We start from the raw sequence: 17,902 nt of genomic DNA on the forward strand, positions 1-17,902 counted from the left end.
CTCGCTGGAGGTTCTGGCGACTTTGGGATATGGTAAATATCACAGGTGACAAGAAGCTCAGAACTTTGTGGTGCTTTCTGTATTAGCTCTTTTGATAAGAGTATCTATCTATGTAGCTATATTGTATTGACTAAAATAGGTATGTATATCTTTAGGAGGGATTTTCTGCCTATAAATAAGTGTTCATTCATTCATACATCTATGTATACAGACAAACACATAGGGATACATACACTATCATTTCTATGTAGGTTTACATTCATGTACCTTGTTCTTTTGGTGGTTTTTTTTTTTTTGTAACTTGGAAAACAAGAGATGAAAGGATAATTTTACAGTGGTTTCCCAGGTAAATGAAGGGTTGTTGTTTGAGGGTGCTTAGTAGTAAGGAGAAGGAGAGAATGTGTACATTTACTGAAATAAACATTTAAGCAGTTGTAAACAAATTGTATTCAGGTTGTGAGATGCTGAAGTGTCTTATCAAGTAAGCTTTACATAATCATCTCCTGGGAGATAGGGATGCTACCACCTATTCTTAGTCAGGTGAAAGTTGAGTTTTTGTTTGGTTGGTTGTTAGTAGAATCAGAGGAATAAATAAAACATGAGTTCTTATTTTAAATTCTAACCCTGTGGTTCTAGGAAATTATAGGAGTCAGCATGTGTGGTGTGGAAGCCTAGGCTTTGGAATAAGACCTGAATTTCAATCCCAGCTCTGCTGTTTAACAGCGTAGAACAAATCACTTTACCCATGAGGCTCAGTTTTGTCATCTGTTGAGAGTGACTAATAATCTATAAGGATGATACTATAAAATAATATTGTAGGTGTACAAAAATGTATGTCATTTTCCCAAACATATGCATACATGTCCACCTGCATTACATTCTGTATTTCTGCTGGAGTAGTGATTCTTAACCAGGAAGAACACCAGAGTCCCCTGGGCAGTTTTTGTAAAAAATATATACATGAGTGAGCTGTATTGAATTCTATAGGAGTAGGGATTTGGAACATGAATTTTAAAAAGTTTCCCAAGGGAATTCTACTGCTTACCCTTTGTTTAGAGCCCTGCACTAAACTACAACCTGTTATTAAGGGCCAAGAGCCATGTCTTATTCCCTTTAACACTTAGTGGAATGCCTAGTGTTTGGTGATTATTCAGATAAGTTTTAAATTGTTCCAATAATGATCAAATAATATGTAAGTGTTAGACAACTGTTCATATGGAAAGTAATAGTTTATTTCTATTCTCACAAATAGGAACAAGAGTTTGTTAAGATTGTAGGAATCAAATATGAGGTTGGACCACCTACACTATGCTGCTTGAAGCTTGCATTTCTGGACCCCATTTCTGGCAAAATGACTGGAGAGTCTTTTTCCATTAAGTGAGTAACTGTGTGTTTGTGTGTGTGTTAGTACTCTGCAGAGTACAAGACTTGATGAGAGAGAAGACACTATAGCACTATAGGCTCTAGAGATTTAAAGACCAAGGTTTAATGTTCAACTCTTGGTTTGTTCTTTACTTAGCAGTCATGCATATGGCTGCTAATGTGTGTGTATATAGCAAATGCATATGTTAACGTATATGTATATAGCAGGAGTATATTTCAACATTTTGCTTAATGGCTCCACTTTAAATATACATCCCTGAATAGTTACTAAGTCACGTGTACTATTATATCTGTATATTGATTCATAGGTGCTTTATTTTCTGTACAGGTATCATGACATGCCCGATGTCATTGACTTCCTTGTGCTACATCAGTTTTATAATGAAGCCAAAGAAAGGAACTGGCAGATCGGTAAGTATAGAATTCTCACTTAGTAACTATTAGGGTTGAGGTAGAGTAACTTTTTAATTCCAGTAATTCCAGTTTAAGAGAAAGAAATTATAACATGTAGCTGAAAAAAGCTGTTAGCCAAGTTAGAAAAATTAAGTTGACATGTTTTTCTCAATTACATTTAGGTGATTTAATGCATATTGCAAGTCGAATATAACCTCTCAACCTTGTGCAGACATCTAATGTATTAGAATACAAGTCTGAATTAAAAAGAAAATTATCCAATGTCAGTTGTCCTAAAATAGAGTTAATATTTGGCTCTTTTTTATTATAAAGATTTTATTTATTTATTTTTAGAGAGAGGGGAAGGGAGGGAGAGAAACATCAGTGTGTGGTTGCCTCTTCTGCACCCCCAACTGGGGACCTGGCCCACCACCCAGGCATGTGCCCTCACTGGGAATCAAACCAGTGACCCTTTGGTTTGCAGGTCAGTGCTCAATCCACTGAGCCACACCAGCCAGTGTAATATTTGGCTCTTAAACAGACCATTACTGATTGTGATCTTTTTTTCTCTCTTTCTTTCTTCCCTCTAACATAGCACACTCTCTGCCTCCTCCTCTCTCTCTCTCCCTCCCTTCCACCCTCCCTCCCTCTAACTCTTTCATCTACCCTTCCTCTTTTCTCCCTCTCTTCCCTTCCCCTTTTCTCCCTCTCTTCCCTTCCTCTACCCCCCTTCACCTTCATTAGCTATTTGACCTTGGGCAAATGTTTCACCTTTCTGTGCTTCACTTTTATCATCGTTAAAATGAGAGTCACATGAGACCACACCTATAAGGGCCATGTGAGCGATAAATTAGTTAATATATAGAAAGCACTTCAAATAGGATCTTACACAGAGCAAACACTAGGTAAATGTTTGCTAGTAGTACTTTTAAGTTATCCTTTTTTTTTTTGAAAGAAACTTTTGTCCACAGTGTTTTGATTTTATAATCCTTAGCCATTTAGAGCAGAAAGGTAGTATGAAGTGATTTTTAAATGCAAAAGCACAAAAGAGAAGAAACAACAGTAGTAACGTAAGTACAATATAAGAAGTAGTAGAAACAAGAAAAAACAAAAAACAAAAAAAGGGAGAAAAAGTAGTATGCCTAATGGTGATTTCAGGTAAATAATAAAAGTTAAATTGTATGTGGTAGGATTTATTTTAGAAAGCATGAACATATGTGATTTATTTCAGAAAAATAACTAGTCCCTGGCAGTCAAAATCCTTGAAAAGAGTGAAATGTAAAATTCAGCTATCTGGGAAACTCAGATTGAAATCTTTAACAATGCTAGTTATAATGCTTCTGCTGTATTCAACAAAATATAGCAATTTGGAGTGAGAACTGAGCTGTTATTCTCAAGAGCACCCTTGTAACAATCTGTAAAAACTTTACAGGCGATAGATTCCGCAGTATAATAGATGATGCCTGGTGGTTTGGAACTGTGGAGAGCCAGCAGCCTTTTCAACCAGAGTACCCCGATAGTTCCTTCCAGTGTTATAGTGTTCAGTAAGTACAGTTACAGTCTTTTATGCCTGATATAATACTGAAGTTCTACACGGACTTTCTCCAAGCCGTACCAAGAATAACACAGGTTTTTTTTTAAGATTTTATTTATTTATCTTTAGAGAGAAGGGAAGGGAGGGAGAAAGAGAGGGAGAGAAACATTAATGTGTGGTTTCCTCTCATGTGCCCCCAACTGGGGGCCTGGCCGCAACCCAGGCATGTGCCCTGACTGGGAATCAAACCAGGCACCCTTTGATTCTCAGGCCGGCACTCAATCCACCGAGCCATGTCAGCCAAGGCAGCAATAATAAGTCTTTACTTGACTTATCTTGTCTTACAAGATCTATAACTGTAAGGAAGTAATCATAGCACCTATAAGGAAGGCATTTGATGAAAAAACCTTTTGGTCTGATATGCTAAAACCAGTAAATGTCACTGCTAAAACAAAGCAGGGACTGAAGACTTAACATCTGCCTCCCTTATGCCTGTATTTTCTCGTCAGTCAGTCTATTTTAGACAAGAATCACATCTGTTATTCGTGAAGAATACTGAAATTCAGTGTTTAAAGTAATTGTTACAGCTGGAATATAGCAATGAATATCAGTACCTAGTCTTTTCTTTAATGGTATGAAATCTAGGCAGAAATGACTGTATTATGTTTGAATGTGGTATTTGTCTGTAACATTTACTTTAATTCTTCATGAATTCCCAGCGTAATAATACTACCAGTTAATGAAGTTGCCTGGTCAAGAATGATAGAACAAACATTTATTCTGTGAATATTGACTTTTGGTCTCCATATTGCAGATCAAAAAGGAATAATAAAATTTTAGAGATGGCATAATAGTTGAATCACTTTTCAACATGAAAGGAGTTTTCCAAAGAGATCTTCTTGTCCTATACCATGGCCTAACATTGAGTATGTCATTGATTGGAAGTTTTTAGAAAGCCAAGTAAAACGAAGAATAAGCTTATTGCTCTCTAATTTTCAGATTGGTAGACTGTTTCCTCTATTAGAGCTTTATTATTATCCGTATATAAGCAAAGTTGCACTTTAAGGAAAACTGTATTGCCTTTTTGCAAATTTCATCCCCAAGAAGTCACGCAAATTATGCTAGTATGTAAGAGTAATTACCTTGTGAATTTGATTTGCATCTTGTTATTTTTTTTTAATAGCTGGGACAATAACGAGAGAGAAAAGATGAGCCCGTGGGATATGGAGCCAATTCCAGAAGGAAGTAAATATGCTTTTTAAAAAGTGATTTATAATTCTTCCAAAAGAAAAATGACAGAGCATGATATTGGAAACTAATCATTTGTGGTTTTTCCCCGTGTACCTAGCTGCCTTTCCAGATGAAGTCGGTGCTGGTGTTCCTGTGTCCCAAGAGGAACTGACTGCTTTGCTCTACAAACCCCAGGAAGGAGAGTGGGGGGCTCATTCCAGAGATGAGGAATGCGAACGAGTTATTCAGGGCATCAACCACCTTCTTTCCCTCGGTATGGAGAATGGGGAAGCATATTAGGGGCTTGGGAGGGAACAAGGAAAGCCAGCAGAATTTTAAGTTCTGCAAAAAGAAATGTATTTTTTCATTATACACTTGAAACTCGAGAGGCATGATGACTGTAGTTTCAATAACGTTTTTATATGCTTGGCCAAAGTCATGAGTGATCGACATTTTCAGTTCTCTGGTGGCTTACAATAGTGAAGGCAGGTAAAAGACATGTTTTAATTTGCTGGAGTCGTTTTGGCTGTCTAGCTGGTGGTTCATGAGCCTGACTTTGGTCTCTTTGGTAAAGACAATGGGTGAGTAATATATTTTACTAGCACAACTAGCTGTATTTTCTAAAACATAACACTTGGCGCATTTGAAATTTACCCAGAAAATCCATAAATTTGAAGTTAAACACATTTCTCCTTTAATTTTGTCTCATTTTATATGATTTGAAGCACTGTGTCATCTGAGTCTTCGATGGCATGTCCAAATCAAAATAATAACAATACAACAGTATTGTTCTAATATTTGCATAATTGAGTCATCATCATTTTGTTGCCCCCCCCTTCTTGTTGATGTGAGTTTTGTTTCTTAATAGGAAATGTTTTCTCACTACCTTTCTTGATTTTTGGTAATATTGTAGACTTCGCCAGCCCTTTTGCTGTTCCCGTGGATCTCAGTGCCTACCCCTTGTATTGTACTGTAGTTGCTTACCCAACTGACCTCAACACCATCAGGCGAAGACTTGAAAATCGCTTTTACAGGTCTGTTTAGTTTTATCACTTACTATTCAGTTTATAGCTTTACAGCTTGTGCTTTTCAAAATGCTACACTGAGATCTTTTTTTTTTTTTTTATATATAGTTTAAATAATCACTCAAAAATACCCATTGCAAAATTTCTTCTAAAAATTTGGGACGTTCATTTCTCTTTATTCAGTAGATTTTCTTTCTTACAGGGTAAGCAGGGGTATGAAGGGGATGAAGTACAGGGAGGAAATTATGAGTAATACAAGTCACGAGTAAAATAAAAACTAGTTAACTTTAGTTTATTAAAGGCAGATCAAGTTGTTTGTGGATTCATCATGATTACAGTGCCGTAGAGACGTTGAGCATAGTTGGGGACTTAAGTGACAGTTGATTAGATGTAATTACCAGCCCTGAAATGTGTATAGAAAAAGGGCCAGGTTATTTTTTTTTCTCTTGGTTTTAGTTGGGAGTAGAGTGACTATGGGGAAGCAGTGGAGGGGACACGCTTGTCCCAGAGCCCACAGTGTCCTAACCATGGTTGTTCTGTGAACTGGTTTTAACCAGTTGGTGTATCTTATCACAGTATCTATAATTTTATTCAATAATATATGAGTATATCATAAGAGAAACGAGGCAAAAGCCTCTCCTTTAGTCCAACCTGCTTCTTTTCTTGCTCTTAATCTCTTCCCCTGAAAACTAAACATCCTTTTAACTTTATCTAAACAGTTTGTTTGCGTTTAATTGTATTTGGTCAAATCACTATTTACCCATAATGTCCCAAGTCAGTTCTTTTCCAAGTTTTAATATGCAGACCAGTAGTTCTAATTTCTTGCCCGTGCTTCAAATACTGTTAACTATAGACTTTTATTAGCTCACATGTGTCACACACATATGAGCCACATACATGTCTTGGAACACCTTTCACATGTTATTATGAAGTGCCTAGTCATTCTATTGTATGTTGAATGTTGTATATTCCTAAGCATAAAAGAAGGTATTTTTTTTCTTTTTTTTTAATTACAGTGTACTTTCAGTATTATTTTGTATTTTTAGATGTAACAGAAGGCTGTTTTTTTTTAATTTCATAGGAGAATATCAGCATTAATGTGGGAGGTACGCTACATTGAACATAATGCCAGGACTTTCAATGAGCCAGATAGTCCTATAGTGAAAGCAGCCAAAATTGTAACTGATGTCTTACTGCGATTTATTGGGTAAGAAGCAGTTTTCCCTTCCCTAGGAACTGACTTCAGCTTTTATATAACTTATTGACATGCATGTTGGCTTATTATATTTCTTAGGGACCAGAGCTGTACCGATATACTGGATACTTATAATAAAATTCAGGCAGAAGAACTAAACAGTACCGATGCAGAGGAGGTAAGAGCTACAGCAAGACTAGTAGGCATGTGTTCCTTTTCTGTTGCTTGAAGTACGGTAAGTATTATGTGTACGTGGTATAAGTAACGAAGCACGGTTTTTAAAGCTGGCTGAGCATGTGCATCTTTTTATTTTCATTTTACTTTTTCTTAACTTTCTTTTTATTGTTTACACTATTATAGATGTCCCCGTTTTTCTCCCCTTTACCTACCTTCCCGCCCCAGCCTCACCCTCGGCTGCCCTTCCCTCTGGCCATCAAAACACTGTCATCTGTGTCTATGGGTTATACATATATGTTCTGTGGCTAATCCTTTACCTTCTTTCATCCGGTCCTCCCTCACCCCTCCTCTCTGCCAGCTGTCTTTTCTGTGGTTCTATGCCTCTGTTTCTATTTTGTTCATCAGTTTATTTTGTTCATTAGATTCCACTTATAAGTGAGATCATATGGCATTTATCTTTCTCTGACTGGCTTATTTCACTTAGCGTAATAATCTCCAGGTCCATCCATGCTGTTGGAAAAGGTATAACGTCCTTTTTTATAGCTGCGTAGTATTTCATTATGTAAATGTACCACATTTCTTTTATCCACTCATCTACTGATGGGTTGTTTCTGTATCTTGGCTATTATAAAGAATGCTGCAATTAACATAAGGGTGCATATATACTTTTGAATTGGAGTTATGTGATTCTTAGGCTATAGTCCCAGAAGTGGGGTCACTGGGTCAAAATACATTTCCTTTTTAATATTTTGAGGAAACTCCATACTGTTTTCCACAGTGGCTGCACCAGTCTGCGTTCCCACCAACAGTGCACTAGGGTTCCCATTTCTCCACATCCTCGCCAGCATTTGTTGTTTATTGATTTATTGATGATGGCCATTCTGACAGGTGTGAGGTGGTATCTCATTGTAGTTTTAATTTGCATCTCTCTGATGATTAGTGACATTGAGCATCTTTTCATATGTCTATGGGACTTCTGTGTGTCCTCTTTGGAAAAGTGTCTATTCAGGTCCTTTGCTCATTTTAAAACTGGATTGTTTGTCGTCCTGGTGTTGAGTTGTATACATTCTTCACATATTTTGGAAATTAATTCCATATCAGATGTATCATTATTAAATGTGTACTCCCATGGAGTAGGTTTCCTTTTCATCTTGCTGATGGTTTCTTTTACTTTGCAGAAGCTTTTTAATTTGCTGTAATCCTGCTGGTTTATTTTTCCTTTGTTTCCCTAGCCCTAAGAGATATATTGGCCAAAAATATTACTATGAGAGATGTCTGAGATTTTACTGCTTATGTTTTCTTGTAGGATTTTTATAGTTTTCCAACTTACATTTGTCTTTTGTCCCTTTTGAGTTTATTATATATGGTGTAAGTTGGTGGTCTCATTTCATATTTTTGCATGTATCTGTCTAATAGTCCCAACACCATCTATTAAAGAGACCATCTTTACTCCACTGTATACTCTTTCCTCCTTTGTCAAATATTAATTGGCCATAAAGGCATAGGTTTATTTAAAGGCAGATCACGTCATTTGTGGATTCATCATGATTAAGGTGCTGCAGAGACTTTGAGCGTGTTCTGTTCCATTGATCTATATGCCTATTCCTGGTATGCCAATACCAGTCTGTCTTGGTTACAATGGCCTTCTAACCTATTGTGATCTCTTCAACTTCGTTCTTCTTTCTCAAGATTGCTGAGGCTATTCCAGGTCTTTTTGGTTCCATATCAATTTTTGGAATATTTGTTCTACATCTGTGAAATATAGGAATTGCATTGAATATATTGATTGCTTTGGGTAGTATGGATACTTGAATGATTTTTATTCTTCCAGTCCATGAACACAGTATATGCTTCTGCTTATGTGTATCTTCCTCAATTTCTTTCTTCAATGTCCTGTAGTTTTCCGAGTACAGTACAGGTCTTTTACCTCCTTGATTAAATTTATTCCTAGGTACCATTTTTGGTTGTTGTTGTTGCCATAGTAAATGGGATTCTTTCCTTAGTCTTTCTGATAGTTCATTATTGGTGTATACAAATGTCACTGATAACTGAATATTAATTTTGTATCCTGGTACATTGCCAAATTCATTTATTAGGTCTAGTCATTTTGGCAGTCTTTAGTGTTTTCTATGTACAATATCATGATATCTGCAAATAATAATAGTTCTACTTCCTCCTTTCTGATCTGGATGCTTTTTATTTCTTCTTGTGTGGTTGCTGTGGCTAGGACTTCCAGTACTATGTTGAATAAGAGAGGTGAAAGTAGACATCCCTGTCTTGCTCCTGATCTTGAGGGAAGTGCTTTTAGTTTTGCCCGTTGAATATGATGTTGGCTGTAGGTTTGTCATATATGGCTTTTATTATGTTGAGGTATGCTCCCTCTATTCCCACTTTGCTAAGTGTTCTCATCATAAATGGGCATTGTACTTTATCAAGTGCTTTTTCAGCGTCTATTGATATAATCATGTGGTTTTTGTCTTTCATTTTGTTTATGTGGTGTATCACATTTATTAATTTATGAAAATGTACCAACCTTGCATCCCTGGGATAAATCCGACTTGATAATTGTTTTTGATCTTTTTAATGTACTGCTAGATATGGTTTTGCTAAAATTTTGTTGAGGATTTTAGCATCTATGTTTATGAGGGATATTGACCTATAATTTTCTTTATAGTGTCTTTATTCGGTTTTGAAATTACGGTAATGCTGGCCTTGTTAAAAGAACTTGGAAGTCTTCCCTCCTCTTAAGTTTTTTGGAGTAGGTTTAGATAGATAGGTGCTAGTCCTCTGAACGTTTGCTAAAATTTGCCTGTGAAGCCAAAACTCCAGGAGTTTTGTCTGCTGGGAGTTTTTGGATTACTGCTTGAATTTCATTAGTTGTGATTGGTCTATTCAGGTTTTCTAATTTTTGCTGATTAAGTTTTAGAAATTTGTTTCTAGGAATTTATCCATTTCACCCACATGTTCCAATTTGTTGGCATATAGTTCTTAGTACTTCTTATAATCCTTTGTATTTCTGTGATGTCAGTTGTTAATTTCACTTCTGATTTTATTTATCTGGGTCCTTTCTCTTTTTTTCTTGATGAGTCTGGTTAAAGGTTCATCAAACTTCTTTATCTTTGCAAAGTACCAGCTCTTGGTTTCATTCACCTTTGTTTTTTGTTTTTTGTTTGTTTGGTTTTTTTTTTTTTTTTTTTTTCAGTTTCTGTCATTTATTTCTGCTCTAACCTTTCTTTTTTCATTCCTTCTGCTTAGTCTGGGCTTTGTTCTTTTTCTAGTTCTTTTAGGTGTTGGGTTAAATCTTGTTCATTTGGTATTTTTCTTATTTCTTAAAGTAATCCTGTAATGGTATGAACTTCACTCTCAGGACTGCTTTCACTGTGTCCAGTAGATTTTGGGTTGTTGTGTGTTCATTTTCGTTTGTATCCAGGTAATTTTATATTTTTCCCTTGAACTCATTGATAACCCATTAATTGTTTAATAACATGCTATTTAGCTTCCATTTGTTTGAATTTTTTGGAGGTTTTGATTTTAGTTGATTTCCAGTGCCATGCCATTGTGAGCTGAGAAGATGCTTGATATGATTTCAGTCTTCTTGAATTTGTTAAGATTTATTTTGTGCCTTAACATGTGGTCTTTCTTTGAGAATGTTTCACTTGCACTTGAGAAGAACGTATATTCTGCTACTTTGGGATAACATCTTCTGTAAATATCCATTAAACCCATCTTTTCCAGTGTGTTGTTTAGGGTCACTTTGTCCTTGTTGGTGTTTTGTCTGAAAGATCTATGCATTGACGACAGTGGGGTGTTAAAATCCCCTACTATGACTAACTGTATTGCTCTTGATCTCTTCCTTAAAGTCCCCCAAGATTTTCTTTATACATTTAGGTGCTCCTACGTTGAGTGCATACATGTTTACAAGGGATATATCCTCTTGTTGGATCGATCCTTTTAGTATTATGTAGTTACCCTCTTTGTCTCTTGTTATGGTGTTTTTGGAAGTGTATTTTGTCAGATATAAATATTGCTACCCCAGATTTTTTTTGTTTCCATTTGCATGGAATGTTTTTTCCATCCCTTCACTTTCAAGCTGTGTGAATGTTTTGTTCTGAGGTGGGTCTCTTGTAGACTGTGAATATATAGGTCATGTTTTCTTATCTACTCAACTACTCTATGTCTTTTGATTGGAACATTTATTTTATTTCCATTTAAGGTTATTATTGATAGGGATTTATTTATTGCCATTTTTCTTTACACCTTTGTTCCCCCCACCCCTTCTATTTCTTCTTCTCAAAGCAACCCCTTTAACATTCCTTGCAATGCAAGTTGGGTGGTAATGAACTCCTTTAGCCTCTTTTTGATTGGGAAGCTCTTTATTTTGCCTTCAATTTGAAATGATAGCCTTGCTGGGTAGAGTTGTTTTGGTTGCATGTCTGTGCTTTTCATCACTTTGAATACTTCTTGTCAGTCCCTCCTGGTCTGAAATGTTTCTGTTAAGAAATCATCTGACAGCCTAATGGGAGCTCCCTTGTAGGTAATTTACTGTTTCTCTCTTGCTGTCTTTAAGGTTCTCTCTTTGTCTTTCACCTTTGCTGTTTTAATTGTGATGTGTCTTGGTGTGGGCCTCTTTGGTTTCATCCTTATTTGGGACTCTGTGCTTCCTGGACTTGTATGATTTTTTTTCCTTCACCAGGTTAGGGAAGTTTTCTGCCATTGTTTTTTTCAAATAGGTTCTCTATTCCTTGCTCACTCTCTTCTCCTTTTGTTACCCCTATGGTACAATCTTACGACTGATGTTGTCCCAGAGGTTCCTTAGACTTTCCTTATTTCTCTTCATTCTCTTTTCATTTCGATGCTCAGCTTGGGTGCTTACTGTATCGTGTCCTGTAATTTGCTGACTTGATCTTCTGCTTCATTTAACTTCCTGTTGACTCCTTCTACTGTATTCTTCATTTCAGATATTGTGTTCTTCATTTGTGACTGGTTCTTTTTTGTGATTTCTATGTCCTTTTCAATGCTTACTATCTCTTTGTTTAAGTTCTCACTGAGGTTATTCATTTTTCCCCTATGGTCCTTGGTCGGCCTTAAAACCGTTAGTTTAAACTCTGCATCTGGCATTTTGGCTGCTTCTATTTCATTCATTTCAGTTAATTCTTTTTCTAGGAGTTCCCCTTGTTCCTTTTTTTTGGGGGGGGTAGCATTTTTCTTTGCCTCCCCATTTTGTCTCTGTGTACCATATTAGGTAGATCTGCTATGACTCCCAAACTTGTATGATGGCTTTATGATGAAGATGCCTTTTTGGCCTTAGTGGCAGTTTTCCAGATCACCTGAGCTCAGCACTCAGGAATGTTTCTTAAGGGTTATGTATACCTCCCTGCTGTGGTTGGTGCTTGAATGCTGTGGACCCTTTCATGGGCGGAGTTAACCCTTCAGGCTGAGGGACTATAGGAATAAACCTCCATCACTGTGGGTGAGACATTGTGCCAGGGCTGCCCCCCAAGTTGGGGTTTTTGTAGCAGGGCCTGGTGCCTACTGGAATCCCCCTTCAGTGTGCCACTAGTGTGGCTAGTTGGGTGTAGCTCTGCTGAGGCCTGAAGCCCACCACTGGTGGTGTTGGTTCTGGGGGTTCAGGTACAGGTCGTTGTCAGATGTTGTGCATTACTGCCCTTGGGCTCTCTTCCTATAGCGACCACACCGTTATCTGTTTGTGTCTTCATCTAGTAGCCCTGAGTGGGTGTGGGAGGGGCAGATCTGTGTAAAAGGTTTGGCTTCTTCCTGCTTAGATCTGTGGGAAGATCTGTAAAAGACCTCGGCTCCCTGAGGTTGCCTGGTCCTCCTCCAGAGCCTTCTGAAGAGAAGGTGTAGGATGAGCCCAGGCTACCTGGGCTTTCTACTTGTGGATCATGCAGGCACGCACTTGATGAGGGGGAAGTGGTCCCTGCTGTAAAGCCCAACCACTCAGTCTCTAGCAAAATCTCCAATTCTAGTTCCGTCTGGTGTGGTTCAGATTGGGTATGGGCAGCCATCCCCTCTGCAGGAGCAAGCTCAGCTGCCCTGGATTCAAGGGGATAGATCAAAAGAGTCTCCCTTTGCGAATGATGCCAGCCAACCCCACAGGATAGGGCTAAGCACCTGGTCCCAGGCCCAGATAACAGCCTCTTGTATGTGCCTGAACTGGGAACTGAACCCACAACCTAGGCATGTGCCCTGACCAGGAATTGAACCTGCAATCTTTCAGTCCACTGGATGATGCTCCAACCAACTGAGCCACACCGGCCAGGGCAAACCAATTTTTTTTTTCTTAATGAAATGAGATTAGTATATCAGCAAAACCCCGTATGTGGTTCCCCCACCCAGCCATACCCCTAATGTACATAAAGCCATTTGTCACTGGAGACTATGATAGAGAGAAGCAAAAACCAAGGTGAAAGCCTGAAACAATAGTGGAGAGTGAGAATTGAAAAATATTTAGTGAAGATAATTCATTCTATTGGTGAGTACCCCAAATTTGCTAAATCCTATGATAGTGGCTATTGTACAGAGATATGTCAAATGCGTATATTGTCTCTACTCTTAATGTGCACAATAGTAAATCTTCATTGTTTTTAACTCTTTAGTGCAAATGTATGTGACTCGAAAATGTATTATTAGGGTTAAATAGTATTTACATAATAGAAACTGAAATATACAAATTAGATATTATCCTTCTGAAACTTAATGAAAAATTTATCATTCTTATTCCTGGTATTTTCTCTGACTTTTCACATAAGTGCATTTTGACTTAGGGTGTCATGTAGTAAGAATTTCTCCTCAGAGTAAGCACTACTTGGGTTAGAATGGAAAATAAAAGTACAGGATAATTCAAGTTTATCTTTTTTGAAGAGAACATTTAAGTTCTACTGCCTTAGGAAATTTTAATTCTACAGTACGGTGTTACCAAGTACCATGTTCTATTTTATATCCCTAGATTCTCAGACCTTATTCATCTTATAGCTGTAAGTTTGTACCCTTTTCCCAACCTCTCCCTATTTTCTCTACTTCTCAGTCCTTGGCAGTATTTGTCTTTCTCTGTCTGGCTTATTTCACTTAGCATAATGCCCTTGAAGTTTATCCATGTTGTCACAAATGGCAAAATTACCTTCTTTCTTAAAGCTCAATAATATTCCCTTGTGTGTGTGTGTACATATATCAATCACACCTCCATCATTCTTCTTTTTATAAGCCCTTATATTGTTTTCATATCTTGGCTATTGTGAGTAATGCAACAGTGAACATAGGAGTGCATTTTTTAAAAATAATTTGTTTATTTTTAGAGAGAGGGGAAAGGAGAAAGAGAGGGAGAGAAACATCACTGTGTGGTTGCCTCTCACTCGCGCCCCCAAATGGGGTCCTGACATGCAAGCTAGTCATGTGCCCTGACTGGGAATCGAACCAGCGACACTCGGCTCGCAGGCCAATGCTCAACCACTGAGCCACAGCAACCAGGGCTAGGAGTGCAATTTTATCTCTTTGATAATTCTCTTTTCACTTCATATATATAGAAGTGGGATTTCTGGATCATGTGGTAGTTCTGTTTGTTTGTTTTTTTTAATTTTGAGGCACCACCATCTTGTTTGCCATTGCAGCTGTGCCAACTTACATTCCCACCAGCTGTGCACAAGGTTTTCTTTCTCTTCACATCCTCTCTAGCACTTGTTATCACCTATGTTTTTGATGCTAGACATTCTGAGAGGTATGAAGTAATAACTCGTGGTTTTGATTTGCACCTCCCTGATTAGTGATGGTGAGCATCTTTTCCTGGACCCAGTGACCATTTATAAGTCTTTGGAAAGATGTCTGTACAGTTCCTCAGCTCATTTTTTAATTGCTATGTATTTTTTTGCTTTTGAGTTATATGAGTTTTAAACCCTTTATCAGATATATGACTTGCAAATATTCTCTCCCTTTCAGTAGATTGCCTTTTATTTTGTTGATGGTCTTCTTTGCTGTGCAGAAAAGCTTTTTAGTTTGATGTAGTCCCACTTGTTCATTTTTGCTTTGGTTGCCTTTCAGCTTTGTGAAATATTAAAAATTATTTCTAAGACCTTTGTCAAGGAGCTTACCCTCTGTGCTTTCTGGAGTTTTATGCTTTTATGTCTTAAATTCAAGTTTTTAATTCATTTTGAGATGAGTTTTATGTACAGTGTAAGAGAGGGGTCCAATTTCATTTTTTTTTTGCATGTGGCTATCTCAGCATAATTTATTGAACAGACTATTTTTTCCTCATTGTATATCCTTGGCTCCTTTGTTGTAAATGAATTCGCTATACAAGCATGGGTTTATTTCTGTGCTCTCTATTCTATTCCACTAATCTCTGTGTCTGTTTTTCTTCTGCTAGTACCATACTGTTTTGATTACTATAGCTTTTCTAATATAACTTGAAATCAGGAAGTATGAAGCCTGCACCTTTTTAAAGTTTTTCTGTATCAAGATTACTTTGGCTGTTAGAAGTCTTTGTGTGTGTGTGTGTGTGTGGTCCCATGCAAAGTACTGAAGTGTTTGGTTTTTTTTTTTTCTTTTTTCTATTTTTGTGAAAAGTACCCTTGTAATCGATAGGGGTAGCTTGCTTTGGGTAGTGTGGGCATTTTACCAATATTAATTCATATAATTCATGAGCACTAAGTATCTTTCAATTTGCTTGCATTTTCTTCATTTTCTTTCATCAGTGTCTTATACTTTTCAGTGTACAGGTCTTTGATTCAATTTATTTCATGGTTTTTTAAATCCCTTTTGGAGCAATTTAGATGGAATTGTTTTCTTAATTTCTGTTAAGTGTCTAGAAACACAACTTTGCTGACTTCCTTCATTAGTTGTAACAGTTTCTTGGTACAGTCTTTAGGGTTTATATATATAATGTCATGTCACCTGCTAATAGAGACAGTTTTACTTTCTCCTTTCTGATTTGGATGCCTTTTGCTTTTCTTGCCTAATTGCTTTAGCTAAGACTTCCAGTACTATATTAAAAAGAAGTGGCTAGAGTGTGCATCCTTATTGTATTTCTGTTCTTAGAGGAAGAGCTTTCAGCTTTTCACTGATAACCATGGTGTTAGCTGTGGGCTTGTCATATGTGGCCTTTATGGTGATGTATGTTTCCTCCTCTATACCTAATTTGTTGAGAGTTTCTGTCAAGAATGGATATGCTGTCCTCAAAATAACACTCCTTGGGTTATAATAGAAAATTAAAGTAAAACTTAATTCAACAAATTTATTCATTAGAAAAGGGTACCAATAACTCATGAGCTACATTTTTTTCCTCCTAGGCATAACCTACGTGTGTTACCATCACAGGTGAATAGTGGTGTGTGGGCCTTGCCTCTGTGTACTAAAAACCTATCCCTCAAAGGGATACTTAACCAAATCTTAGGTTTTAATGCACATTCATATTTTCCCTATAGAAAAGAAATTTATTTCTTCAAATATCAAAAGATCAATCATGAGCAATTCACAGTTATAGTGTATTAATTTATCATGTCATATAGCGTAAGGTTTATTTAGGTACATTTCAGACACCGATCACTATACTTTTTTCCTTATTTTGTATTCTGATATAAAGACAAACCCTGTTTACTCTTATTCTCCCAGTATATTTTTCAACTTTGTATACAGCACATAGCCAGTATTTGGAGTGAGTTTCCTTCCACCTTTGTTCTGCTGCCTGATCCAATGAGGGCGTTAATTGTGATTGTACTTGTCATTTTTTTGTAAACATTTATCTAATTCATAAGAGTGTGAATGTAATTTAATGTCTCCTTCCTCTCCTCCCTTGTAATTTTAGGATACAGAAATGGTTGATTTAGATTCAGATGGCCCTGGTACTTCATCTGGAAGGAGGGTGAGTGAATAAATGATAAAAATTTTCAGGGTTCTTGTGTCATGGATCCCTAAGACATACTCCATATGTTTGAAAAGTTTCTAGAAAGATTCACAGTATTCAGTATATGTAGTTGTTACTCATTGCTGAGTTTTATGGCAGTTACTCGGTAAAGATACACAACTGGATCACAGGGGGAAAGACATGAGGTAAACTATGGAAGAATCCATGTGCAGGCTTCTTCATGCTCTCCCTTCTTTGAGAGGCCACACAGAGCACATTCTTCCCCAGCAATGAAAATGTAACAACATGTGTGTGATTAGAGACTCGGTCCCTAAAGAGTTAATTGGGAGATGGTTAGGCAGGCACCATCTGACTAGCACATGCCAAGATTCCAGACTCCCAGAAACCAGGAACGCATAGGAAAAGTATCAGAAACCAGGTGTTCAACACATCACATTATTTGTAAAACCTGTGTAGATAGAGTAGACCACCTTTATTATCTTAGAAGCAGTTCAAGTGCTCGATTCCCAGCTGCCAGTCACAGGACAACCTTGCAAGCAAGCCATACTAAAGATAGCAGCCTCAGGTCTGTTATGTCAGGTCTGTACTTCATACTTTCCCTCTGTAATAATTAGAGAATTATTTGATCTATATGAGGGAAAAATTTCCTTTGAAATTTTGAAAAAGATCATATTAAAAAGGCATTAAATAGTAAAGGTCATCATTTATCATGACCATAAAGGACTTACATACATGCACGCAGGCATACATGCATATATATGTAGTTCAAGTGTTATTTTGAAAAGATTGTGGGACTGTGGTGCCATAATCAAGTATACTTAACTACAAATATTAAGGCATTAAAATCTTTAATCTGTGGAACAAAAATAATTTGTTCCCCTGTGTTTATTTGAGGTTCAGATTTTTTTAAATGAAAATTCATAATAATAGAATTCTTGCTGTTCTCATGACTATAATGTCTAGTTGTTATTTGTTTATATTTTTCCAGAGAGGATGATGTCTAAGCTAAACTTAAGAAATCTTTAAATAGCAGCTGCTCTATCTAACATAAATATATTAACATTAGAAAAACAGGAGAAAAATCAATGAGT

General features: G+C 37.0%; 1 protein-coding gene across 1 annotated transcript in view; it reads left to right on the plus strand.

Annotated features, from left to right (window-relative positions):
- Nucleotides 1–17,902, plus strand: part of BRWD3 (bromodomain and WD repeat domain containing 3) — a 112,112-nt gene that overhangs the window by 80,208 nt on the left and 14,002 nt on the right. The window contains exons 26-34 of the mRNA XM_090265374.1: nt 1,253–1,377; nt 1,712–1,794; nt 3,209–3,320; nt 4,494–4,555; nt 4,659–4,814; nt 5,454–5,574; nt 6,647–6,772; nt 6,860–6,938; nt 16,752–16,808. Coding sequence (XP_090121500.1) covers nt 1,253–1,377; nt 1,712–1,794; nt 3,209–3,320; nt 4,494–4,555; nt 4,659–4,814; nt 5,454–5,574; nt 6,647–6,772; nt 6,860–6,938; nt 16,752–16,808 — 921 coding nt within the window. The remainder of the gene's footprint in view (nt 1–1,252; nt 1,378–1,711; nt 1,795–3,208; nt 3,321–4,493; nt 4,556–4,658; nt 4,815–5,453; nt 5,575–6,646; nt 6,773–6,859; nt 6,939–16,751; nt 16,809–17,902) is intronic.

The sequence above is a fragment of the Furipterus horrens genome, unplaced genomic scaffold, assembly GCF_987537825.1.
Source record: "Furipterus horrens unplaced genomic scaffold, mFurHor1.1.pri manual_scaffold_17, whole genome shotgun sequence".
Classification (NCBI taxonomy): domain Eukaryota; kingdom Metazoa; phylum Chordata; class Mammalia; order Chiroptera; family Furipteridae; genus Furipterus; species Furipterus horrens.